The sequence below is a fragment of the Leuciscus leuciscus genome (genome assembly GCF_965113295.1).
Source record: "Leuciscus leuciscus genome assembly, chromosome: 12".
In the NCBI taxonomy this organism is placed as follows: Eukaryota; Metazoa; Chordata; class Actinopteri; order Cypriniformes; family Leuciscidae; genus Leuciscus; species Leuciscus leuciscus.
Genome location: NC_138736.1, coordinates 3,970,819 through 3,991,906, shown reverse-complemented (window position 1 = coordinate 3,991,906; position 21,088 = coordinate 3,970,819). Strand labels below are relative to the sequence as shown.

Here is a 21,088-nt window from a genome sequence, read left to right as displayed (position 1 = left end):
ATATATGCTATTTCGGATATTACTTTCATGCAGTGTGTCTTGTAGCTGATTGTAAAAGAATGTAAAAAGGTCTGCAAAGTTTCAAAGATCAAAGTGCAGATAAATGGAGTTACTGTCTTCCAAATGAAACGAGTCGTCAGTAATTCCAATCTTACTTCCTGCACGAACATATGTAGGTTTGTAATACATTTGCATAATGCCAGCCTATGGTCTTCATTGGCTGCCTGCGAACAATGTCTACTTTGCCCCGCCCCCTCAAACACTGTAGTTGTAGCTGAGGCCTGGAAGAGTTTGGTTCGTGTTGTCGACATGTCGAGAAGACGCTGTTTTCTGCTGCGAAAGCAAATCCACTTTGATGCTTTTCCCAAAGGATGAGGACTCGGGCTCGAAGTGATACGGTAAAACCGACACCATCGTTACTGTTCGCATCACTGTTTAAACAACAAGTGCTGAGGAAGATTCAGAGCTGAAATTCAGATATGGTAATGAGCATTTTGTTTCCAACACACGTTGTAAACAACAGACTGGGCCATCTGACCAATCAGAGCAGAGTAGGCTCTCAGAAAGGCGGGGTTTAGAGAGACTGAGTCCTTTATCGAACCGTTTAGACACTGTGAGAAAAGAGCTGATGCTGCAATATATATCATGAGAAATTAAAGTGACCTTGGATGCATGTAAACCTATTGTAGGAGACTCCAAAACAACTTTAGGAGCCTTTAAAATAGCATAATATATAACCTTTAACATCCATGGAACTTTCCATTGGTTCTTTATAGTGGAAAATGGTTCTTCAGATTATTAAAATGTTCTTCAGAGTAAGAAAAAAAGATTTCTGGATCTTTAGGGAGCCAAAAATGGTTATTTTATAGCATCTCTGCGAAAACCCTACATTTTTTAGTCTTGCGTTTAGTCTTAGACCCATTAAAACTCCAGGACCATACAAGATTACTTTTCTGTTTTTAATTGTAGGATACTATGATTGATCATAACATTGGGCTAAGGGCTAGTCTTGTGTTTTACAGCTGTTAGTGAAGAACGATGCAGATCTGTTCGTGGAGAACGAGGACAGGGAGACGCCGTGTGACTGTGCGGAGAAACAGCATCACAAGGAGCTGGCGCTCAGTCTGGAGTCTCAGATGGTTTTCTCTCAGGATGCTGGAGCTCAGGAGATCGAAGCAGAGTATGCCGCCCTTGACCGACGAGAGGTACGGTGGTGTTAAAAACTGTGCTTTCTGAGTTTAGATACTGTGACTTTTTATTTTTATATATATATATATATATATATATATATATATATATATATATATACAGGGCTGGGAATTGATTAAAAAAAATTAACTGATTAATTGCACAATTTGCTGTAATTAATTGCATTTCCCCCAAACTTGTAATCATCAATATTTAAACTTAGAATCACCTAATTAAATTAAACAACACAGGGAAAAAAAGGAACAGAAAATAGCCCTATATTAAAATAATATTAAACATCAATATATCAATATATTATTCTTTTTCAATAATCAATCAACATAATCAATTTAACAGATAAAATTTTTTTTTTTTTTACTAATTATCAAAATAAAATATAGTCCTACAAAGCTATTATTACCAGAGCATGTGATCAGAGCTGGTCATTTTACCATTGTTGCCCAGCATGACTATACCAGCTCAGCAGGGCTATTGCAAACAGAAGTCTACTACTGAGAAATTTCACGTTATTTGAGCACGTTATATATATATCTTTGATTAAAAAATAATAATAAAAAAAAAAGTATGTATATATATATATATATATATATATATATATATATATATATATATATATATATATATATATATATATATATTTTTTTTTTTAATCAAAGATTCCTGAAAAGAAATTCGGCTTCCACATAAATTATTAAGCAACATTGATAAAAAGAGACATTAAAAAATCTTTTAAGAGTTGAATGATTCTATGAATGATTCATTGAATGATTCTATGCAAGTTTTTCTCAACAAACACTGATTTAAACACTGATGCAATTATTTGCACTTTATCGGCATATTGTGTGATTAACTTCTATTATTAATTAACTAATTCTATTTGTTAATTGATTTACAGCCCAATATATAATATAGGTAGAAGTTTCCGTGTGCATGTTCGCTGTTATATCTGTGCGGTGTGCACTGAAGAATTGAGCTCAAGATAAATCACAGGTTGGTAATGTAATGTCACAGGATATTACATCAATCAAAAGTGGATAGACCGACTCATGATTGCTTTGTGTTGCTGTTCCAGACAGACCTCGCAATATCGAAGTTTAAAAAGAAAAGCTTTATTAGTTCTTTTTCCATCACCTCTTTGCTTCACACTTGTCATTTTTAACCTGTCATTTATCCCTTCATCTTTCTCTCTCTCTCTCTCCAGCCATACGAGGGATTGAAACTTCAGGACTTGCGTCGGCTGAAAGACATGTTGATAGTGGAGACGGCGGACATGCTTCAGGCTCCTCTCTTCACGGCTGAGGCGCTTCTGCGAGCTCACGGTACGGATTTACTGCAGCTACTGTTGAAATCAAACAATTCCACGTCAGCCAATGAGAACGCTACGTTTATATGCATTCAGTTTTACAATTGAATTACAAGTGAATCCCAAGACTTTATGAACACACAATACAAGGCTCTGCTGGTCTTACCATGTTCTTTTAGACATGTGCATGGTATTCTGTGAAACATAATGTAGTGCCATGTAAAAGTAGTACTTTCATAGTACTGCTGCAGTGCTTATTATAAGAGATTAGAGATGAAGTGGTTCATATATTGCAGTGGATTGTCACTGTGCCAGCTGATCCATTTGATCAGTTAAAGTTATATGCCAAAGTTGGTCAATTTCCAAGATCGTTCATTCATCAGGATATTACAAGCAAAAGGGTTTGGCTCGTCTTTGTTACTGTGCAAACTGTAAAAAGCCTTGCTTTAAGTCACCATGGAGTCAAAATTGGCAAATCTTATGTTTTTATGGAATATCGCAGTATTTATTATAAATAATTTAGCTTTGCTCATCATTATTTTCTTAAATGGGCGGGGGAACCTGTCACTCACATGAGATCGACCAATAGCAGACCACAACCATCCAAACAATTACCAATGGACAAAATCAAGCCCGTCCTACATTTATTTTCTCATTTGAAAGCCGTTTCACTCAAATAAACAGGAATGAAAACACTTTTGCAACTTTCGTTTCATGCAGACTTTGATATAATATTTTTTTTGAAAATTTAAATGATAATGGCAGAATTCTGTTAGAATTTTATTTGGCTGTTTTGGAGAAAAACTCATTAAAAATAAATAGCTTTTAACGCATCAAGCATATCAGGTGTAGGCCTATGTGATTTAAAAAAGTGGATGTTAAAGGTTAATTCTGAAGGCATGTCTGACCTTATACTGAGTGATGTTTGCATATTATATCAGTGCGCACTATTTCTGAAATCCCTGGAGTGCCTTGATTTATAGTCTTGAGTTTTCTTCCGGGAACGAACATGTCACAGATATTCCTCATTTAAATAATTCCTGCCCAAGACATATGCAGAATAAAGGGGCGGGGCCTGGTTGAGTTAGTTAGTAGTGTGTTAAACTGGCGGATATGGTAAGAGGCGGGACATTTCCCAAACACACTCGAAGCGGTTGACCCAGTCACAACACACTGATCCAGCCGACCAATCAGAGCACAGTGTGCTTTTCAGAAGGAGGGGCTTCATAGAGACAGGAACTAAACAGAGCGTTACTAACAGACTGGGAAGAGAGGAGCTGCAACAATGGAGAACATGTGGAAAATGTGTTTTTTTTACATTCAAGCATATTAAAAAAAGTACACTTTTCCAGTTGTTTATAAAAAATATTAAAAACAAGAAGCTTCATAATTCTGGCCAAAATACTGGAGGAAATCTATTCCCTTATTTTATATTTTCTGTGAACATTGTGTTTGACTATGCCTGTAAGTCAAAAATGCTGAGGACCACTGCATTACAGGAAAGTTTTACCTGTCAGTAAGTTTCAACCAGGGTTCCCACGGGTCCTTGAAATCCTTAAGTTTGTGAATCTGAAAATAAATAAATAATTCAAGGCCCTGGAAAGTTTTTTTTTTCTTATTATTCAAAATTCCATATTATTCCCTCCGGTCCGCTAATGTGTTATTTGGCCAACACTTCGTGGCCTATGCATACTAGCTAGCTTGATTTACGTTAGTTACGCGCATTTACGCGTTACGTTAAGTGATGTACTTTGTGTTGAACATTACCATGATGTTCACGCGCGCACGAAACTACTACGATGGTTCCTCAACGTTTGCTGTTGAACACAATAAATGTGTCCCCAAATTAAGTCTTTGAATTTGAGTTTATTGGACCTGGAGAGTCCTTGAAAGGTCCTTGAGTTTGAAGTTAACCAAGGTGTGGGAACCCTGTCCAACCTTCTTTTCTGCTGTACAGACTGGGACAGGGAGAAACTTCTGGAGGACTGGATGACCAATGCTGAGGACTGCTGCCAGCGCTCAGGTGTTCAGATGCCAACTCCCCCACCGAGTGGATACAATGCTTGGGACACTCTGCCTTCACCTAGAACTCCCAGAACCACTCGTTCCTCCGTCACCTCGCCTGATGAGATCAGCCTGCTGTCTCCTGCTGACGGCCTTGCCCTGGTTAGATTCATCTGTGCATGACATCATGATCCACATTCTTCATCATGAAAACATATTGACACAGTCTGTTCAATGTTTCTTATGCCCATGTAGTGTGGAATTTGCATGTGCACCATATCTGTGTTTGAGGACCCTGTGGACATGTCGTGTGGACACGAGTTCTGCCGGGCATGCTGGGAAGGGTAAGCATTGGAATATAAGTTTGTTTTAAAGCACAAGCTCAGGTCATGTTTGTGTTCAGTTGTCATCATAATACATCCATTACAGTTAACTACTTGCACTACTGTTTCAAAATTTGGGGTCAATAAGATTTTTTTATAAAAAAAGAAAGAAAATAAATGAATACTTTTATTTGTCAAGACTGCATTAAATTGATCAAAAGTGACAGTAAAGACATTTTATAATGTTTAACAAATGCTGTTCTTTTGAAATTTGTTCATCAAAGAATCCTGAAAAAAGTTTCCACAAAAATATTAATATTAAATATTAACATTGGTAATAATCAGAAATGTTTCTTGAGCCGCAAATCCGCATATTAGAATGATTTCTGAAGGATCATGTGACACTGAAGACTGGAGTAATGATGCTAAGAATTCAGCTTTGATCACAGGAATAAATTACATATTTTAAGTGGTAACAATATTTCACATTATTAGTGGTTTTGCTGTTGTTTTGATCAACCAATTGCTTCTTTCAATACATTAAAAAATCTGACTTTTGAATGCCCTGGATAAGTTTGCAATAAACTTCAAATATATTAGCTTTTATACTTGTAATCACTAACTATAAGTCAGTAGATAAATATTTTACTACCATTTCCAATTTGATTATGGCTTTCGCAGTGCTTCATGGGATCATTTTTATTTTTCTTGCTTAAAAAGCAATGCTGTCGTGAAGTCCTGTGGAGAAAATGAATAGAAAAAGCACTCTATTGCACTATATTGTGAGTTGTTTATGATCCATATATTCATAACCTTTAAACACTGTTTGTCTGGATGTCAGGTTTTTGAATCTGAAGATCCAAGAAGGGGAAGCACATAACATCTTTTGCCCTGCTTATGACTGCTTCCAGCTGGTTCCTGTGGAGGTCATTGAAAGCGTTGTCTCCAGAGAGATGGATAAGCGCTACCAGCAGTTTGACATTAAGGTACAATTGGAGCTCACTAAGCCCTGGAAACCATTTCAGAGCTGCCATTTCTTTTCTCTTATCATAGACTGTCTGATGCTGGCTTTGAATCAAAATGCTGACAGCGTCCTGCTGTTGGTTGAGTTTTTGCCAGAGATTGTTTGAGCAGAAAAAGCTTTTGTAAACACACTTGCTCAGAAGTCAAATGTTTGATTGTTGGGTAAATATCACGTCGATTCGATTTGGATGATTTAAAGATTCATATTGGTATTGGGTAATTTACGTCATCCAAAACAAATAGCGTGTTTCAACACATTTCTTTCCATCTCCAGGCTTTTGTGGATAATAATCCTGCCATTCGCTGGTGCCCCGTGGCCAGATGTGAAAGAGCCGTACGACTGACTAGACCAGGACCTGGAGCCTCTGACTCTCGGAGCTTCCCTTTGCTTAAAGCCCCCGCTGTAGACTGTGGGAAAGGCCATCTCTTCTGCTGGTATGTTAAAGAGGGCCTATTATGCCCTTTTACAAAGGTTTTCATGCTTGTATATAAAAAAACTAGGGGTGACCCCGAATAGTCGAAGATTCGATGCTTCGATAGGAGGAGCCTGATTCGACTACCAATCTCACGGTCGAATCTTCGCAGAGGTGTTATGAAACGAGGATCATGCCACTTTGGCTATATGAGGGCGCTCAATGTCTGATTTCACATAGAACTAGCTTTTATGTCAATAGGCTATGTTAATATTCAGCCTATTATGATAATGCTGTAGGCCTATATAAACATGTGCAAAGAAAGAAGCTTTTAATAAATATTTTTTAACGTGCGTGAATAAATCCAAACACCCCGTGACAGATTTAAGTTTCACTTTCAATCCGTGACCGACAGAGGAGCGTCTTCGCGGCAAGGATTTAAATCTTTAACAATGTCTGGGATAAGAAAATCTAAAGTGTGGATGTACACCATCAGAAAGGATATTCTCCAAGGCTGGATTTAGCATCAGGAAAACCATGATCGCACTTCTGCCGGCCAACGTTAACATGTTTCACGCATAGACTGCGTGAGAATGTATTTTATCCGCGCGCACAATTTGAAAAGACTCCAACGGACAGACAGAGTGAACGACGTTCAGGATTTGTTCTCTCGATCAGGTACAAGTGATTTCAAAACTTTTCAGCCGGTTCTAATTTTATTTTTGGATGCTGTGAACATTTTTAGCTAAAAAGACTGCCTCTCCAGTTTAGCATTTATTGTTGTTTCTGCAGTTAAAAAGACAAAGTTGAAAATTCTGGCTACTATCGTTATTTTAATAATTTCTTTATTTTTATTTTATTTATTAATCTGTCAGGGTTATCTAATCTAACTATTTGTGGCTTGTGTTTTGAATATATGTTCCCCTGCACTTTAGGCATTTTGCACACATTTGCTCCTCATCCTGTGACTTGATTCTGATTTATTTCGTTTTGTATTTTTATTTATTAGAAAGGTATATTCTGTTCTTATTTAATTTAGTAAATTAATTGTTTATTTTTTCGGTGCATTGATGTTGTGCTGTAGGCTGGCCTGCTCGCACAGGTAATTTAGCCGATTTAATTTGATTTGCATGTGAAATGCAAATCTGCAGTGTGGCCTTTCTGGAGTTATTTATGTTATTTCTTAGTTTTATTGATCAAAAATGTTTTTATACATTTTCTTCTATATCTTTGTGTGATTTTCTGTACATCGCTGCTTTGAAACGTTAAAGCCCCGCCCCCAGCCCCACCCCCATAAACATGATTCGACTATTAGTCGACTATAGGCAAGACATGACGATTCTGATTCGACTATGAAAATCCATAGTCGGGGACAGCCCTAAAAAAAACAACATATTTTTCACATTGTTGCAGCTCCTCTCTTCACAGTCTGTCAGTAACGCTCTTGTCTCTATGAAGCCCCTCCTTCTGAAATACGTAATGTGCTCTGATTGGTCGGCTGGATCAGTGTGTTGTGATTGGTCAAGCACTTTCAAGCACCGCCAGTTCCAACACACTACTAACGAACTCAACCAGGCCCCGCCCCTTTATTCTACATATTAATTATTTAAATGAGGAATATTGTGACGTGTTTGTTCCCGGAAGAAAACTCAAGACTACAATGGAGGCGTTTCAGGGAGTTCAGAAACAGTGACACTGATATAGAGAATAACTCCCACTGGAGGGACTTTGTGTTTTGTAACAATGCAGAGCTTTTTCATCCTTAAACTAAAGAAAGTTAAACATGTACAAAGCAAAATAGGTGGATACAAAAACCCCTAATGATTTAAAAATAGAACTTTTATTTAAAATAAATTATTCATATTATTTGTTTCTTTTGATTTTGATAGAAAAATATGACAAGGACACATTCTTGACAGCTTTCGTGAGATTCACCAGATGTTAATGTGCATCCTACAAAATGCCATGTTTACCTCTTGGTTTTTCTTCTCAGGGAGTGTCTTGGAGATGCTCACGAACCCTGTGACTGTGAGACATGGAAGATGTGGCTGCAGAAGGTGTCTGAAATGAAGCCTGAAGAACGTAGGGACTCCAGACTTTATTGTGTCGTTCTTCCAGACCATGCATTTAATCAAATGACCTCAGCATGCAATAACGTTTGACCTGCATCTTTATTTAATGGATGTTCATGACATAACCTGCTGCTGTAGGTTTTTGATATCGAGCTCCTCCCTGTCTCTGAACAGTGGCCGGTGTGAGCGAAGCTTATGAAGATGCTGCCAACTGCCTGTGGCTGCTCACCAACTCCAAACCTTGTGCCAACTGCAAATCCCCCATCCAGAAAAACGAAGGCTGTAATCACATGCAGTGCTCGAAGGTCAGTACAGAAGGGCTTATGTGGAAAAAAAACACAAAACATCTGCAGCCATTCGAATGTCAGACCGCAAAAATTATCAGCTGTTACATTATGGACTAAAAAGGTCAGACATCCTCAATGGAGAAGTTGGTAATCACACATACAGGGCACGTTTATTAAGGTTCAATAATTGATTCAATAAGGGCATTTTTACCTTAATGAGAGCATTGTTTTTTAAGCATTTAAAAACACAACATGTTGTCCATTAAAGTAAAAAAAAACATACATTTAATCAATTGACTGAAAGAAAATGAAGTAGATAATTTATATGCTGTATGCAGATTTGAATTGCAGTTTTGCAATGTTATTTAGTACGAAAAGCAATAGTGATTTAAACGATATTTGTACAAACAAGAAATTAATATTGAGTAAATTTCATTTTAAACACAACATGGCCAGCTATTCTATTGATTCTATTGATAAGCACATGCACGTGAAAATAGGTATATCCATTCAGGGATATTTTTGCCATATTTTAAATATCTAGAAATATCTATTTTTGTCATGTTAATGGCATGTTGTATCCAAGCTAGAAGAAACTCAACACTGGAAATTTTTATTAAACTGATGATTTTTTTGGGATGCTTTTGGACCTAAAACTAATAGCCCCCTTCATAATGGTCTTGACAACAAAATTGCACAGGCATTAAATGAACATTTACATAGTATTTGTCTAATAAGATATCATGTAATGCACAAAGTCCTCATTATAAAATCTCTTACAGACATCATAGGAGTGTGTGTCCATGACACAAGATGTATGTGTGATGCAAACCGACCCTTTGACGTCAGAGCAGGTGTTTGAACAAAGGATATGACCTCCGCTCTGCCTTACTGGTTTCTTAATGAAGGCTTAACTAAGGCTCTGTCTGACAGGCGCAGGGGGAAGGGGAAGCTATTCACACCACCATCCTGTGAAAAAAACAAAACGAATGTTGAATGCTCACTCGTGCCGGCTATTTATATTGTCAAATACAAAGGGTCTTGTACCGTCTAATCTGTGGTTCTTTTAGCACACTCATTTGTTGTTTAGTAATATTTATGCTGATTTAAATCTGTTGATGGTCTACAACCTGGTTTATGCCCTTTCACTAAGTCTTGATTTAGTTTTTTGGCCTCTACTAGAATATGTTTTCATGCTTGAATATAAAAAAAACCCCATATTTTTCACATATTGTCACATTGTCAGTAACGCTCTGTTTAGTTCCTGTCTCTATGAAGCCCCTCCTTCTGAAAGCACAATGTGCTCTGATTGGTCGGCTGGATCAGTGTGTTGTGATTGGTCAACTTTGAGTGTGTTTGGGAAATGTCCCGCCCCTTACCATAACCGCCAGTTCCAACACACCACTAACTAACTCAACCAGGCCCCGCCCCTTTTTTCTGCATATTAATTATTTAAATGAGGAATATTGTGACGTTTTCGTTCTTGGAAGAAACTCGATACTACAATGGAGGCGTTTCAGGGAGTCCAGAAACAGTGACACTGATATAGAGAATAACTCCCGCTGGAGGGACTTTGTGTTTTGTAACTTTACAGACATTTTTCATGCTCAAACAGCAACATTACACACTAAAGAAAGTTGAGCATGTTAAAAAAACACCTTCAGGTCCTTAATCTGAGTAATGGAATTAATGCACATGTAAACATAGGCATTGATAAAGAGGAAGAGAAGACAGTTGGAATGTATGAGAGCAGTCAGGGTCAGTTTTTCCAATTCAAAACAATCTTTAAATCAACTTTATAGCTGCTCAGTGCTTGCTTATCTGATCCTGCTCATAAGTTCTGTCTTGCTCTCCGTTCTCATCTCGATCTCTTTGCAGTGCAAGTATGATTTCTGCTGGATTTGTCTTGAGGAATGGAAGAAACACAGCTCCTCTACCGGAGGATACTATCGATGCACGCGCTACGAGATCATCCAACAGGTGGAGGAACAGTCCAAGGAAATGACCGTGGAGGTACTCGTGCCTAAACGGAGTGTACACACACGGCAGCCGTTCAACGAATGCATTTACTTGGAGCTTTTGTGATTTGTTTGTGGACTGCCATTAATGGTTTTAGTTAATAAAGTCTCAAAAGACTAAACGTTTACTCTCAAGGCTTATATTTCTCATGTGTAAAAAGTTACAAAATAGGTTCTGTTTTATACAGTAGGAGCCAAAAGTAATGTCTGGTCTAGGAAAATTGACATATTCACCAATTAAAAAACGTTGTTAAAGATTTTGTATGCATATTGCGCAGTCAATAGTTTTATTTGTGATAACACAATGAAACATGCCAAATTGTGCAAACATTATTTTTGGCCAGGTTTCTTTGTCATACAAAGAAACCAATGAAATATTAATAAGTGATTTATGTTGTAGTCAATAGCCCTATTCGGACGGGACTAGTTTAACATGGAGAGGTGGGGTGAAGTGATAATTACCAGAGCTTCTCTATGATTTTAGTCCCGTCCGAATGTGCATCTCAGTGATCATCACGGACAATGTCAGGAAAGATTACGGCGACTTTTACCTTCAGTAAAAAGGTCCGGAAAAATAACCTCAGGTGAAACTAATCCCGTGCGAATACACCCGCTGTAAATATGTACGTAAATATTTTGTCATTTCGTGTTTAAAAGTAGTTTTCCGCGGTATGGAGACGCTTGAAAAAGCATCAGTTGCGTTCTAGACGCTGGAACGAGTCTTTGGCAAAACTCAAGTGTTTAACACACCATTCAGATCAGAAAGAAGATCGGAAGCACTTGTTAGAGGCACGAAACATCTTTTAGCGTAAGGTTATCTTTTAGCCTATTACCAACACAATCCAATCTGAAGTTAATTAATACATCATTCGACCGCACATAAATGTTATATATATATATATATATATATATATACATACATAAATACATAAATACATAAATACATAAATAAATACATAAATAAAGGTTATATGTGTTTGTGCACGTGATATCAGGAAGCAACGCAATAGAGAGCCTAAGTCCCTCCCCTCTGCTTCCGGCTCATGGGACCTTATATGTATGGTAGTCAATGGCGAGAGACAACTTATCTTTTTATTCCGTCTGAACTGTGCCCTGAATTACACATATGATGTTTGTCAATTTAAAAGATAATTATGAAAGTCAAGAAAGTCGCAGTTTGTCATAAAACAGAAGAGTAACATTTAGTTTTATGTGAAAATCGCTCAATGAACTACATCTCTCGTCTCGCACTATGTGTGTGTGCAGTCCGGTACAAAACACTCAGGCATAACGGCGTAACGTTACGATTATAACGCAAGACTATAGAAAAATGCCAGACGTACGTTAGCTTCAGTAAAGTTAGCTTCATTCATTGAGAGAAAAGGTATGACGTCACATGTGCGCCTTTTGGGTTTGTGGTCTTTGTAATTACGTATTTTCACAGTCTTATACCTCAACAGTTTTACATCAAACTGAGACTTTCTTGACTTTAAAATGTATCTTATAAATTGACAAACATCATATGTGTAATTCAGGGCACAATTCAAACGAGATCAAAATATTTGTTGTCTCTCGCCATTGACTACCATACAATATTTTTCCGAAATAAGGTCCCATGGTGGTCCACCGGAAGGGGAGGGACTTAGGCTCTCTATACGCACATGACGACAGGAGGGTAACGGCGATGCGTATATCAACTTAACGTTACTCTCCCACTTCTGCTAGTTTTACTGAGATCTCTTATCCCGTGCGAATTGGCCATTAATATTACAGACATCCTGTGGTACAATTACATTACTTCTACCCTTGTAAAGTTAATCCCGTCCGAATAGGGCTAATGTATGCTTTTTTTTTTGCATGATAAAATAAAACCTGTAGCTGTAATTTACCTTTTTTGCCAAATAATTCTGTCGGATAAATACCTTTAGTATTAGTGTATATTAGTATAACCAAGTTTAGTGTTTTTTTCTTCCGTCATATTTAAAATACATAAATATTTTCCTCATATTTTGATGCATTAATCGAACTTGTAGGGTTATTAAAAACAAATATCCCCTCTGGACATCACTTTTGGTGGTTATGAGCTTGAATTTCAGTCTTGAAGTTGGGAGTCACTCTTGCTTTTATGTTTTGTGTCTCGCAGGCAGAAAAAAAGCACAAGAGTTTTCAGGAACTCGACTGTTTTATGCATTATTACACACGATACAAGAACCACGAACACAGTTACCAGGTAGCAATTTTTATGTAATGAATGTCTTTGATGCATTTCCAGTTTTGTTGACAGTGACTCATCACAGGTGATTTCCTTTAAACTAGTTAGAAGAAAGACTCCTGAAAACAGCCAAAGAGAAGATGGAGCAACTGAGCAAAGCTTTCATTGGAAGTGAGTAGGAATTTGATTCATCAGACATATTTTACACACTTTACGTAAGTTTTAAATGTTATTATAAACCGATGTATGGTGCATTTTGAATAATATGAAATGTCAATGTATCTTGTTTCTTTAAGGGGACGGAGCCCCACCTGACACCACGTTCATTGAGGACGGTGTGCATGAACTTCTCAAGACCCGACGCATCCTTAAGTGCTCTTATCCATATAGTTTCTTCTTGGAGCCCAAAAGCACAAAGAAAGAAATATTTGAACTTATGCAGGTTCTGAGATCGATATTCATTCACTGCTTAAAGGGCTAGTTCAACCAAATATGAAAATTCTGTCATCATTTACTCACCCTCGTGTCGTTCCAAACCCATGCGATTTTTTTTTTTAACAAATCTAAGGGATTTCTGTTCCTCCATTGAAAGTCTATTCAACCAAAACTCTGACACAAGTTAATAAAGAGATCCTAAAAAAAATCTAAATGAATGGAGCAGATTTAATCCACGTCTTCTGAAGAGACATGATCGTTTTGTTCGCTTTATATGATGGACAGATTTCAATTTAGGCTTTTATTCACCTGTAAACAGGGCTTGACGTTAACACCCGTCAACCCCGCCAAATGCAGTGGCGTTTAACGCAGTCGCTCCTACTAGACACTTTGGCAGGTTGAATTTTACATAAAATGTATACATTTTTCAAATGTAGTCTTTTAAAAAGGCATCTGATATAATAAACTAAGTGCTATGTAGTGTTGTCAAAAATATATATTTTTTTTTCAATACAAATCGATACTGAAATATCTGAAACGCTTCCAATACTAATTTCTAGCAAAATAGATACACAATACCAGCTCGCTCTCTCTCTCTCTCTCTCTCTCTCTCTCTCTCTCTCTCTCTCTCTGACAGCGAGTGACACACAAACCCGCCTCTCCTCACTCACTCGTTTCATTTGCTCTGGATGAATATTGTTGGTGTTATAGGGCATGAATTTCGACGTGCCATTGTGCGTAATGCGCATAATTTTACTCATTCAAAACTAATTTTACACACCCAAAGTGTGCGTATAAAGCCGCCTCTCAGTACTAAATTAAGTTATGTTTCACTGCTTATGGCACTTAAAGAGTCAAATACAAACAAAATAATGTCAACTGCCGGTCTTGGTGAGTATTCACGCAAACACAGTCAGTTATGCTTTAAGTGAATGTAAACAGTTGAGAAAGAAAACACATGTGTAACAGTTTGATCTGTGGATCTGCTAAATTATGAGTTAATAGTAAAAATATCTATATGGCCATTTTTGTCAAAATTGTGGCCAGTGAAAATGCTAAATGGCTAGTAACTTTGGAAAACCACTAGCCACAGTGGCTGGTGAGCAAAAATGTTATTGTCAAGCCCTGTCTGTAAATATTAATCAGCCAACATAAATGGAAGCTCAACTATACTAGCTTGGCGAGCGAGAATGAAACTCATTGGTTCTTGAGCTTTCTTTTACTTTATTTGAGTGCTCTATGTATGTTTGCTGATCAGTGTTTGTATGTGAATTAAAGTAAATTTAAATCTGTTCATCATATAAAGCGATCGTGTCTCTTCAGAAGACTTGGATTAAGCCACTTGAGTCATATGGATTTCTTTTACGATCACTTGATGAACATTTTGAAGCTTCTGAAGAGTTTTGACTTTCAATGAAGGGACAGAAATCCCTCAGATTTCATTAAAAATACATTCATGTGTGTTTTGAAGATGATCGAAAGTTTTATTGATGATGACTGAATTTTCATTTTTGAGTGAACTATCCCTTTAAGAAAAGCAACTTTTTTTTGGTGTGAAGTTTTCATGCACAACATTCTCTTATGATTTTTCTCTTTCCACCATTCACAGACTGATTTAGAGATGGTCACTGAAGACCTCGCTCAGAAGGTGAACAGGCCTTACCTCCGCACCCCTCGCCATAAGATCATCAGTGCCACGTTTCTGGTGCAGCAGAAGAGACGGGAGTTCTTGGCTTCTGTGGCTCGAGGTGTCGCTCCTAATGATTCCCCCGAGGCTCCGCGCCGAAGGTAAACACGTGTGTGTCGTCATCAAGGAGACAGACCTGTCGCTCTGTAGATCTGTTGTCAACTAAAGAAAAGCAGTACGGTCTCCCTGTGGTTTTCTGGCCAAACAAAATCTAAATGGTTTTATGTTTAAAAAGCAAATTAATTAAGACAGCCATACATATTAGTATTGTATTTTTTTTAATTTAAATACTGTGGATTGCCATGAATATAGAGATTGTTGCTGATATGGCGTTAAATCATAAATAAATAAACTATTTACTATTAATAATAATAATTAAATACTCTTATATTACTATTTTATATTACAAGACTAAATAATATTTACTATAATACTACTGTACCATAGTAACTATTTATTATTGTAATAAATAGTATTATTGCTATAATAATAATGATGATCATTATCATTATTATTAGTATATAGTCATATATCACCTTTTTAACATCTGATAATTTTGATGTTTTTTGGGCGTTTACTATAGTAGCACCATGGCATTCTTTCAATTACTTTTTACTTTTTAAACAATACTATATTATTATGATATTACTATGGTTAATGTCCACAAAAGCATGACATTACTTTGGTACCAAGTCCAAAATATAGTTTACTACAGCCACGGTACTTTTTCTAGGAGTTATATACATTATAATAGTGCAAACATTTTCTCCTCTTTTGCAGTTTTGCTGGTGGGACGTGGGACTGGGAGTATCTGGGATTTGCCTCTCCTGAGGTATTGCTGCGTCTCTGCTTTTGTGTTAATATTTTTCTGTTTTTAACTAACCTCTGTTATTGCAAAGCTCACCCAGAGTTGCAGCTCACTAGACTGTTAATACCCTCTTTCTGTCTCTCCTTGTATTAATGTAAGAGAGTTGTGTGATGCTGTGAAGTACTAGCAGTCATTGAATCTCATTCTGTGTCCAAAGATGGTGAGGAATCACCCAGTACGGGGATCAAATGCACAGCGTGAGAACAATTACAATGCAGGAGGCCAGCCGCAGGTACTGCCGAAAATGAAAAAACAAAACCTTCCTCAAAATTTGATAATAAGAATTCACTTGTTATATATTATGCTATTAGAATAAATGTAATCCGGTGGTTAGCAGTTAAGGCTGGTCATCTCCTGGAATATTCCAGATATAGGACTATGCCATTATTACTCATCTCAGAGGGTTAATTAAACCAGAGCTCCTGTCCTGTGGTCAACTTCACCGTTCTTGAAATGTGGACACTGTAGTAGGTTGCTTTGTCATGCACTCAGTGTGACTGTGAATGATCGGCGTTCAGTCTTTCTAACCACTGCACAATTAATATTAAATTAGCTGCTCTTTTTTTTTTTTTTTTTTTTTTTTTATGCCTCAAAAAGGATTTGGACACTTAAAATGTGTGAATTCTATCGCAATTGATAATTGCATATTTAACTATGAGGAATCTGCAAACAAATTATGCTACACATAGTTTTCTGATTGGCTGACTTTTAACAAATTAGGTAATTTTTAGTAGTTTAGGAAGTTCATCCTTGCAGAACAACCGGTGTTGTTAATCACATTAACCTTGAACATTTTCTACTACATTTTCACTAATGCTTCACAACCAGAAAGTATCTAAATACTTAGGAGTCAAATTATAAAACGGTTGAAACAAACTTTCCTTTTGTTAAATGTTTTGCTTAAAGTGTTTGTAAACCGTGTTTTGTTACATAATGCCAAGACATTCATTCATTTTTCAAGTGTGGCTTGAAGGAACCTATTATGCCATTTTACGAAGTCTTGATTTAGTTTTTTCCGCTCTACTAGGATAGATTGTCATGCTTGAACGTTCAAAACACATTATTTTCCCCATATTCTCCATTATTGCCGCTCCTCTCTTCCCAGTCTGTCAGTAACGCTCTGTTTAGTTCCTGTCTCTATGAAGCCCCTCCTTCTGAAAAGCACACTGTGCTCTGATTGGTCGGCTGGAGCAGTGTGTTGTGATTGGTCAACTGCTTCCAGCATGTTGGGAAATGTCCCTTCCCTTACCATAACCACCAGTTTCAACACACTACTAACTAACTCAACCAGGCCCCGCCCCTTTATTCTCCGTATGAATAATTCAAATGAGGAATATTGTGACGTGTTTATAAAGCCTATTAGGACCCTTTTAAGTGTCCAAATATGTTGTAGGGTCACTGTATTTTATTTTAATCCGTAGTAATAGAGATTAGGGACACAGTTTATCACAGTATATGCTATATATATAACAATACATTTGTTAATATCTTTCATTCAGTACTTGTAATATAGATGTCAATCAGAGGCTGTCCATTTAAGAATCTATTCATTTCTATCCTTTAATAACTGCTCCTTGTCAACAGATCATGTATTTTTGTAATTAATCTGAAGTTGATGGTTCCTGCAGGAATACTCTGAGTTCCAGTACAGACGGAGACACCGACAGCGGCGTCGAGGAGACTTGCTCCGACTCCACAGCCTTCGCAGTAACACCCCCGAACCACACGACTCCACTGACAACACTTCAGGTACAGCTCCCGACCGATGTCAGAATAAAGAGTTGCTTTAAATCAGTGTTTCTCCGTTTGAAATCCATGTCTAATATGTGTCTACAGAAACGCATGAGGGAGGCGGTTCACAAAGGCATGGGATCTCCACGGTAAATATACAGATTTTCTAACATGTGATGCAGTGTCCGTTTTTACTAGGGATGTTCCCGAAGCTTAAATCCAGAGCTCCTAAAGGGACATGGTTAGGCTTAGTGCAGTAGTCGGTTACATTACAGCACATCAGATTTCACTTATTAGGTGAAGCTTATAAGTGAGGAGTTCCCTAAGGGAACGTCCGCCAATTCCTTCAAGTTGTTAAAATGTTTAATTTGTATTAATTAAAATTACTTTTAACATTCAAAAACAGACATGTTCCAAATCCATAGCTTGATTGTATTGGTAGTAGACTGACTTTTTTCCAATACCTCCCTTCATGTATTTACAGTAAACAATTATTTTTTTAGGACATTTCTGTAATATAAAAAAAGTTTTTTTTTCTTTTATCATGTTTCAAAGGTTGTAGTTCCTATTAACCAGACTGACTTACAACAGGTGAAATTGTGCCAATAGCTCCCTATATGCACAGTACACAATTTGTTTTTTATAAAAACATTAGGCCTACTGTAATTCACCTCCCATGTCCCAAAGCTAGTGACCAGACTGACTTATTACAGGTGAAATTGTGCCAATAATACCTTCCTGTAATTCTGCAACTCATCAAATGGTTTTTATTTTTATTTATCAAATTATATTATAATAAATTATACGTTTTAACCACTTGGTGGAATTGCCAGACGTTCCCTTAGGGATCAAGCGCTGTGCGCATCAAAGTATTCTCCAATTGTAAATACGCAGCTAAGCTATAATTCATGTAGGTGATTTTGAAGTATATTTTATGTCGATAATCAATGGGTAAATACTGTTAAAACTAATCGTGGTATTGATATATTAAGACTGCCGACTCTATAGAACAGTGGCAAGGAAAACTAACTTTACCGCGCTCCGAGAGCCCTCTTGTGGTTGGCAGCTTTTCCGTTGTGTTGTACATTTTCCGTTGTGTTGTGAACTTATGTTTTCTTTTTAAATTTCGTTGTGTTGTGCACTACCGGGCCACCATAGATAGCGGCTACCTGATGCCCGCAAAATTATATACAATATAATTACCCAACTATTTTATCTCTTTTTTTTTTTTCCATCATCAACATGTCTCCTTAGATAGCGTAATTTCCTTTCTGAACGTAGTATTCGGCTTCAGGCACATCCCTAGTTTTTACAGCGTTATTTGTTTTGGGTCACATTTTTGTATTTTAATTATAATAAAATAATCATACTAAATTCATTAATTTTAGTTAATGATGACATATTTACCACTAAATAGTTTCTAAATTTAGTCAACAAAAAATACAAAATTAAACTAAATATTTCATACACAAATGTCTTATTAAACCCAACACATGTAACAACATTTAAAAAGATACTGTTAAAACGTTTGGGATCTGTTAGTTTTTTGCAAATAAGTCTCTTCTGCTCACCAAGGCTGCGTTTATTTTATTAAAAATACAGTAAAAGTGTAAATATTGTAAAGTTTTATTACAACTTAAACTGTTTTCTATGTGAACATAATTTTAATATGTAATTTATTCCTGTGATCAAAGCTGAATTTTCAGCATCATTACTCTTCAGTGTCACATGATCCTTCAGAAATCATTCTAATATGATGATTTGCTGCTCAAGAAACATTTCTTATAATTATCGATGGTAATATTTAATATTAATATTTTTTTCGGAATTCTTTGATGAATAGAGTTCAAAAGAGCACCATTTAAAATAGAAATATTTTGTAGTATTATAAACGTCTGCCACGTTTGATCAATTTAATGCATGCTTGATGAGTAATTTTTTTTACTTACTCATTTGGATGGTAGTGTAGTTCACTCAAAAATGAGTCAATGAGCATCTATTGAGAATTTGAATCCCTTTTATCCCCTCAGGCACTTGATTCTCTGGATGAGGATGACCCCAATATTTTGTTGGCGATTCAGCTGTCCCTACAGGAGTCCGGGCTGGCCTTGGACCCCGAGCCTCAGGATGGTCTCAGTAACGACGCCTCTGTAGGGGCCAGCGGTTCCTCTCTGTCCTCTGGACTGGATTCTGCGGATCCTCCCCGGGCTTCCATGAGCAGCTCTGAGCTTCTGGAGCTGGGAGACAGCCTTATGAGACTGGGCAACATTACCAGCCACTATACACCCTTTAACATGAGCTCCTTCCCTGATGCCTTCACCCCGAGTGACCCGGACTGCCTGGACCCTTCCACCAATGCCAACCTGCTTGGCAACATCATGGCCTGGTTCCACGATATGAATCCACAGAGCATTGCGCTGATTCCCTCAGCCACCTCGGATGCCGGTCCCGGGCCACTCGCTTTTGGAGAGGAACAACCTGCCAAAGCCCAGGACGAGGAGAACGAAGAGGGGAGTCCTGAGGAAGACTCCCTATCGCTGACAAAAGAAAGTTCAGATATGTTGGCGACGCAACTTTTGGAGCTGGAATGTGTGGATGATGCACAACCTCCTAAAGCAGAGCCAGGCTTGGAGGATTCGGGCAGTGTAGATCTCACTAGCGCAGTTTGTCCTGAAAGCAGCGCTGATCCGCAGGGAACCGAACTCTCCTCGGAGTGGGAGGAAGAAGTGCACCTAGTGTGAGGAATGAGTCCAATTACGTTTACCAACTGAGTGCTCTTACTGTGCCAAAACACACACAAAAACAAAAAAACTGCTCGTGCAAAAATGGAGAAGTGTGAACGAGGTGCAGTGGGGTGAGACGGGACTCGTCTCGGTTGTGTGTTGCACCGCGTCTGGTGGAAGAGAAACAAGAAAACGTGCTCCGATTCAAGCTAAAGAAAGTAGACGAGAGAAGATTGGGGATCATTCACTAACCGTGTTTGTGTGTATATGAATGTTTTTGCACAGAAATCATAGTTCATCAATAAGTTTGCACTTTTTTTTCTACATTCAGCAAACAATTTAGAAAGAACTAAAACGTCATGCATGTAAAAAACTGAAATCGTGGCCCAAAAAACGTGAAGAGTTTTATATTTAATTAAAAATCGGACCCAGGATTTTAACAAAAAATGTAACATCAAAGAATTACGAGCGTTATAGTTTGATCTGGAGTAGTTGCATAAAAAGATGTTGTTAGGCCTATATAAAAGGTCTTTATGCCACTGTAATGGAGATGGTTAGGACGCTAGTTATGCTTATTGCTAACTTTAGGCACATTTATGTAAGATAATCTGGCAGTAAGAGCAAAATTTATGTGCATATCTGTTGTGAATCAGGTGGTAATCTTGTGTGAGAACCTTTTCTGTGCACATAAGAAACATGCGGTTATAAGTGAATGTCACAAAGGATTAAATGCGCAATGAAATGGAAGCAGTGCCATCTTTTCTACTCAGATGTACGTCA

The 21,088-nt window shown here is 37.4% G+C and overlaps 1 protein-coding gene across 2 annotated transcripts in view; it reads left to right on the top strand.

Annotated features, from left to right (window-relative positions):
• Nucleotides 1-21,084, top strand: part of ankib1a (ankyrin repeat and IBR domain containing 1a) — a 36,039-nt gene extending 14,955 nt beyond the window's left edge. Inside the window, exons 4-21 of one of the 2 annotated variants that reach the window (XM_082185845.1) lie at nucleotides 1,023-1,205; nucleotides 2,411-2,528; nucleotides 4,470-4,678; nucleotides 4,772-4,860; nucleotides 5,681-5,825; nucleotides 6,137-6,297; nucleotides 8,269-8,357; nucleotides 8,522-8,652; nucleotides 10,513-10,647; nucleotides 12,796-12,882; nucleotides 12,969-13,035; nucleotides 13,161-13,306; nucleotides 14,909-15,087; nucleotides 15,767-15,818; nucleotides 16,012-16,086; nucleotides 17,483-17,603; nucleotides 17,691-17,734; nucleotides 19,616-21,084. In XM_082185845.1, the coding sequence (XP_082041971.1) occupies nucleotides 1,023-1,205; nucleotides 2,411-2,528; nucleotides 4,470-4,678; nucleotides 4,772-4,860; nucleotides 5,681-5,825; nucleotides 6,137-6,297; nucleotides 8,269-8,357; nucleotides 8,522-8,652; nucleotides 10,513-10,647; nucleotides 12,796-12,882; nucleotides 12,969-13,035; nucleotides 13,161-13,306; nucleotides 14,909-15,087; nucleotides 15,767-15,818; nucleotides 16,012-16,086; nucleotides 17,483-17,603; nucleotides 17,691-17,734; nucleotides 19,616-20,326 (2,742 nt within the window). In that variant the 3' untranslated portion in view covers nucleotides 20,327-21,084. The remainder of the gene's footprint in view (nucleotides 1-1,022; nucleotides 1,206-2,410; nucleotides 2,529-4,469; nucleotides 4,679-4,771; nucleotides 4,861-5,680; nucleotides 5,826-6,136; nucleotides 6,298-8,268; nucleotides 8,358-8,521; nucleotides 8,653-10,512; nucleotides 10,648-12,795; nucleotides 12,883-12,968; nucleotides 13,036-13,160; nucleotides 13,307-14,908; nucleotides 15,088-15,766; nucleotides 15,819-16,011; nucleotides 16,087-17,482; nucleotides 17,604-17,690; nucleotides 17,735-19,615) is intronic. The other variant, XM_082185846.1, reaches the window with a different exon arrangement.
• The last annotated feature ends 4 nt before the right edge of the window (nucleotides 21,085-21,088 follow it).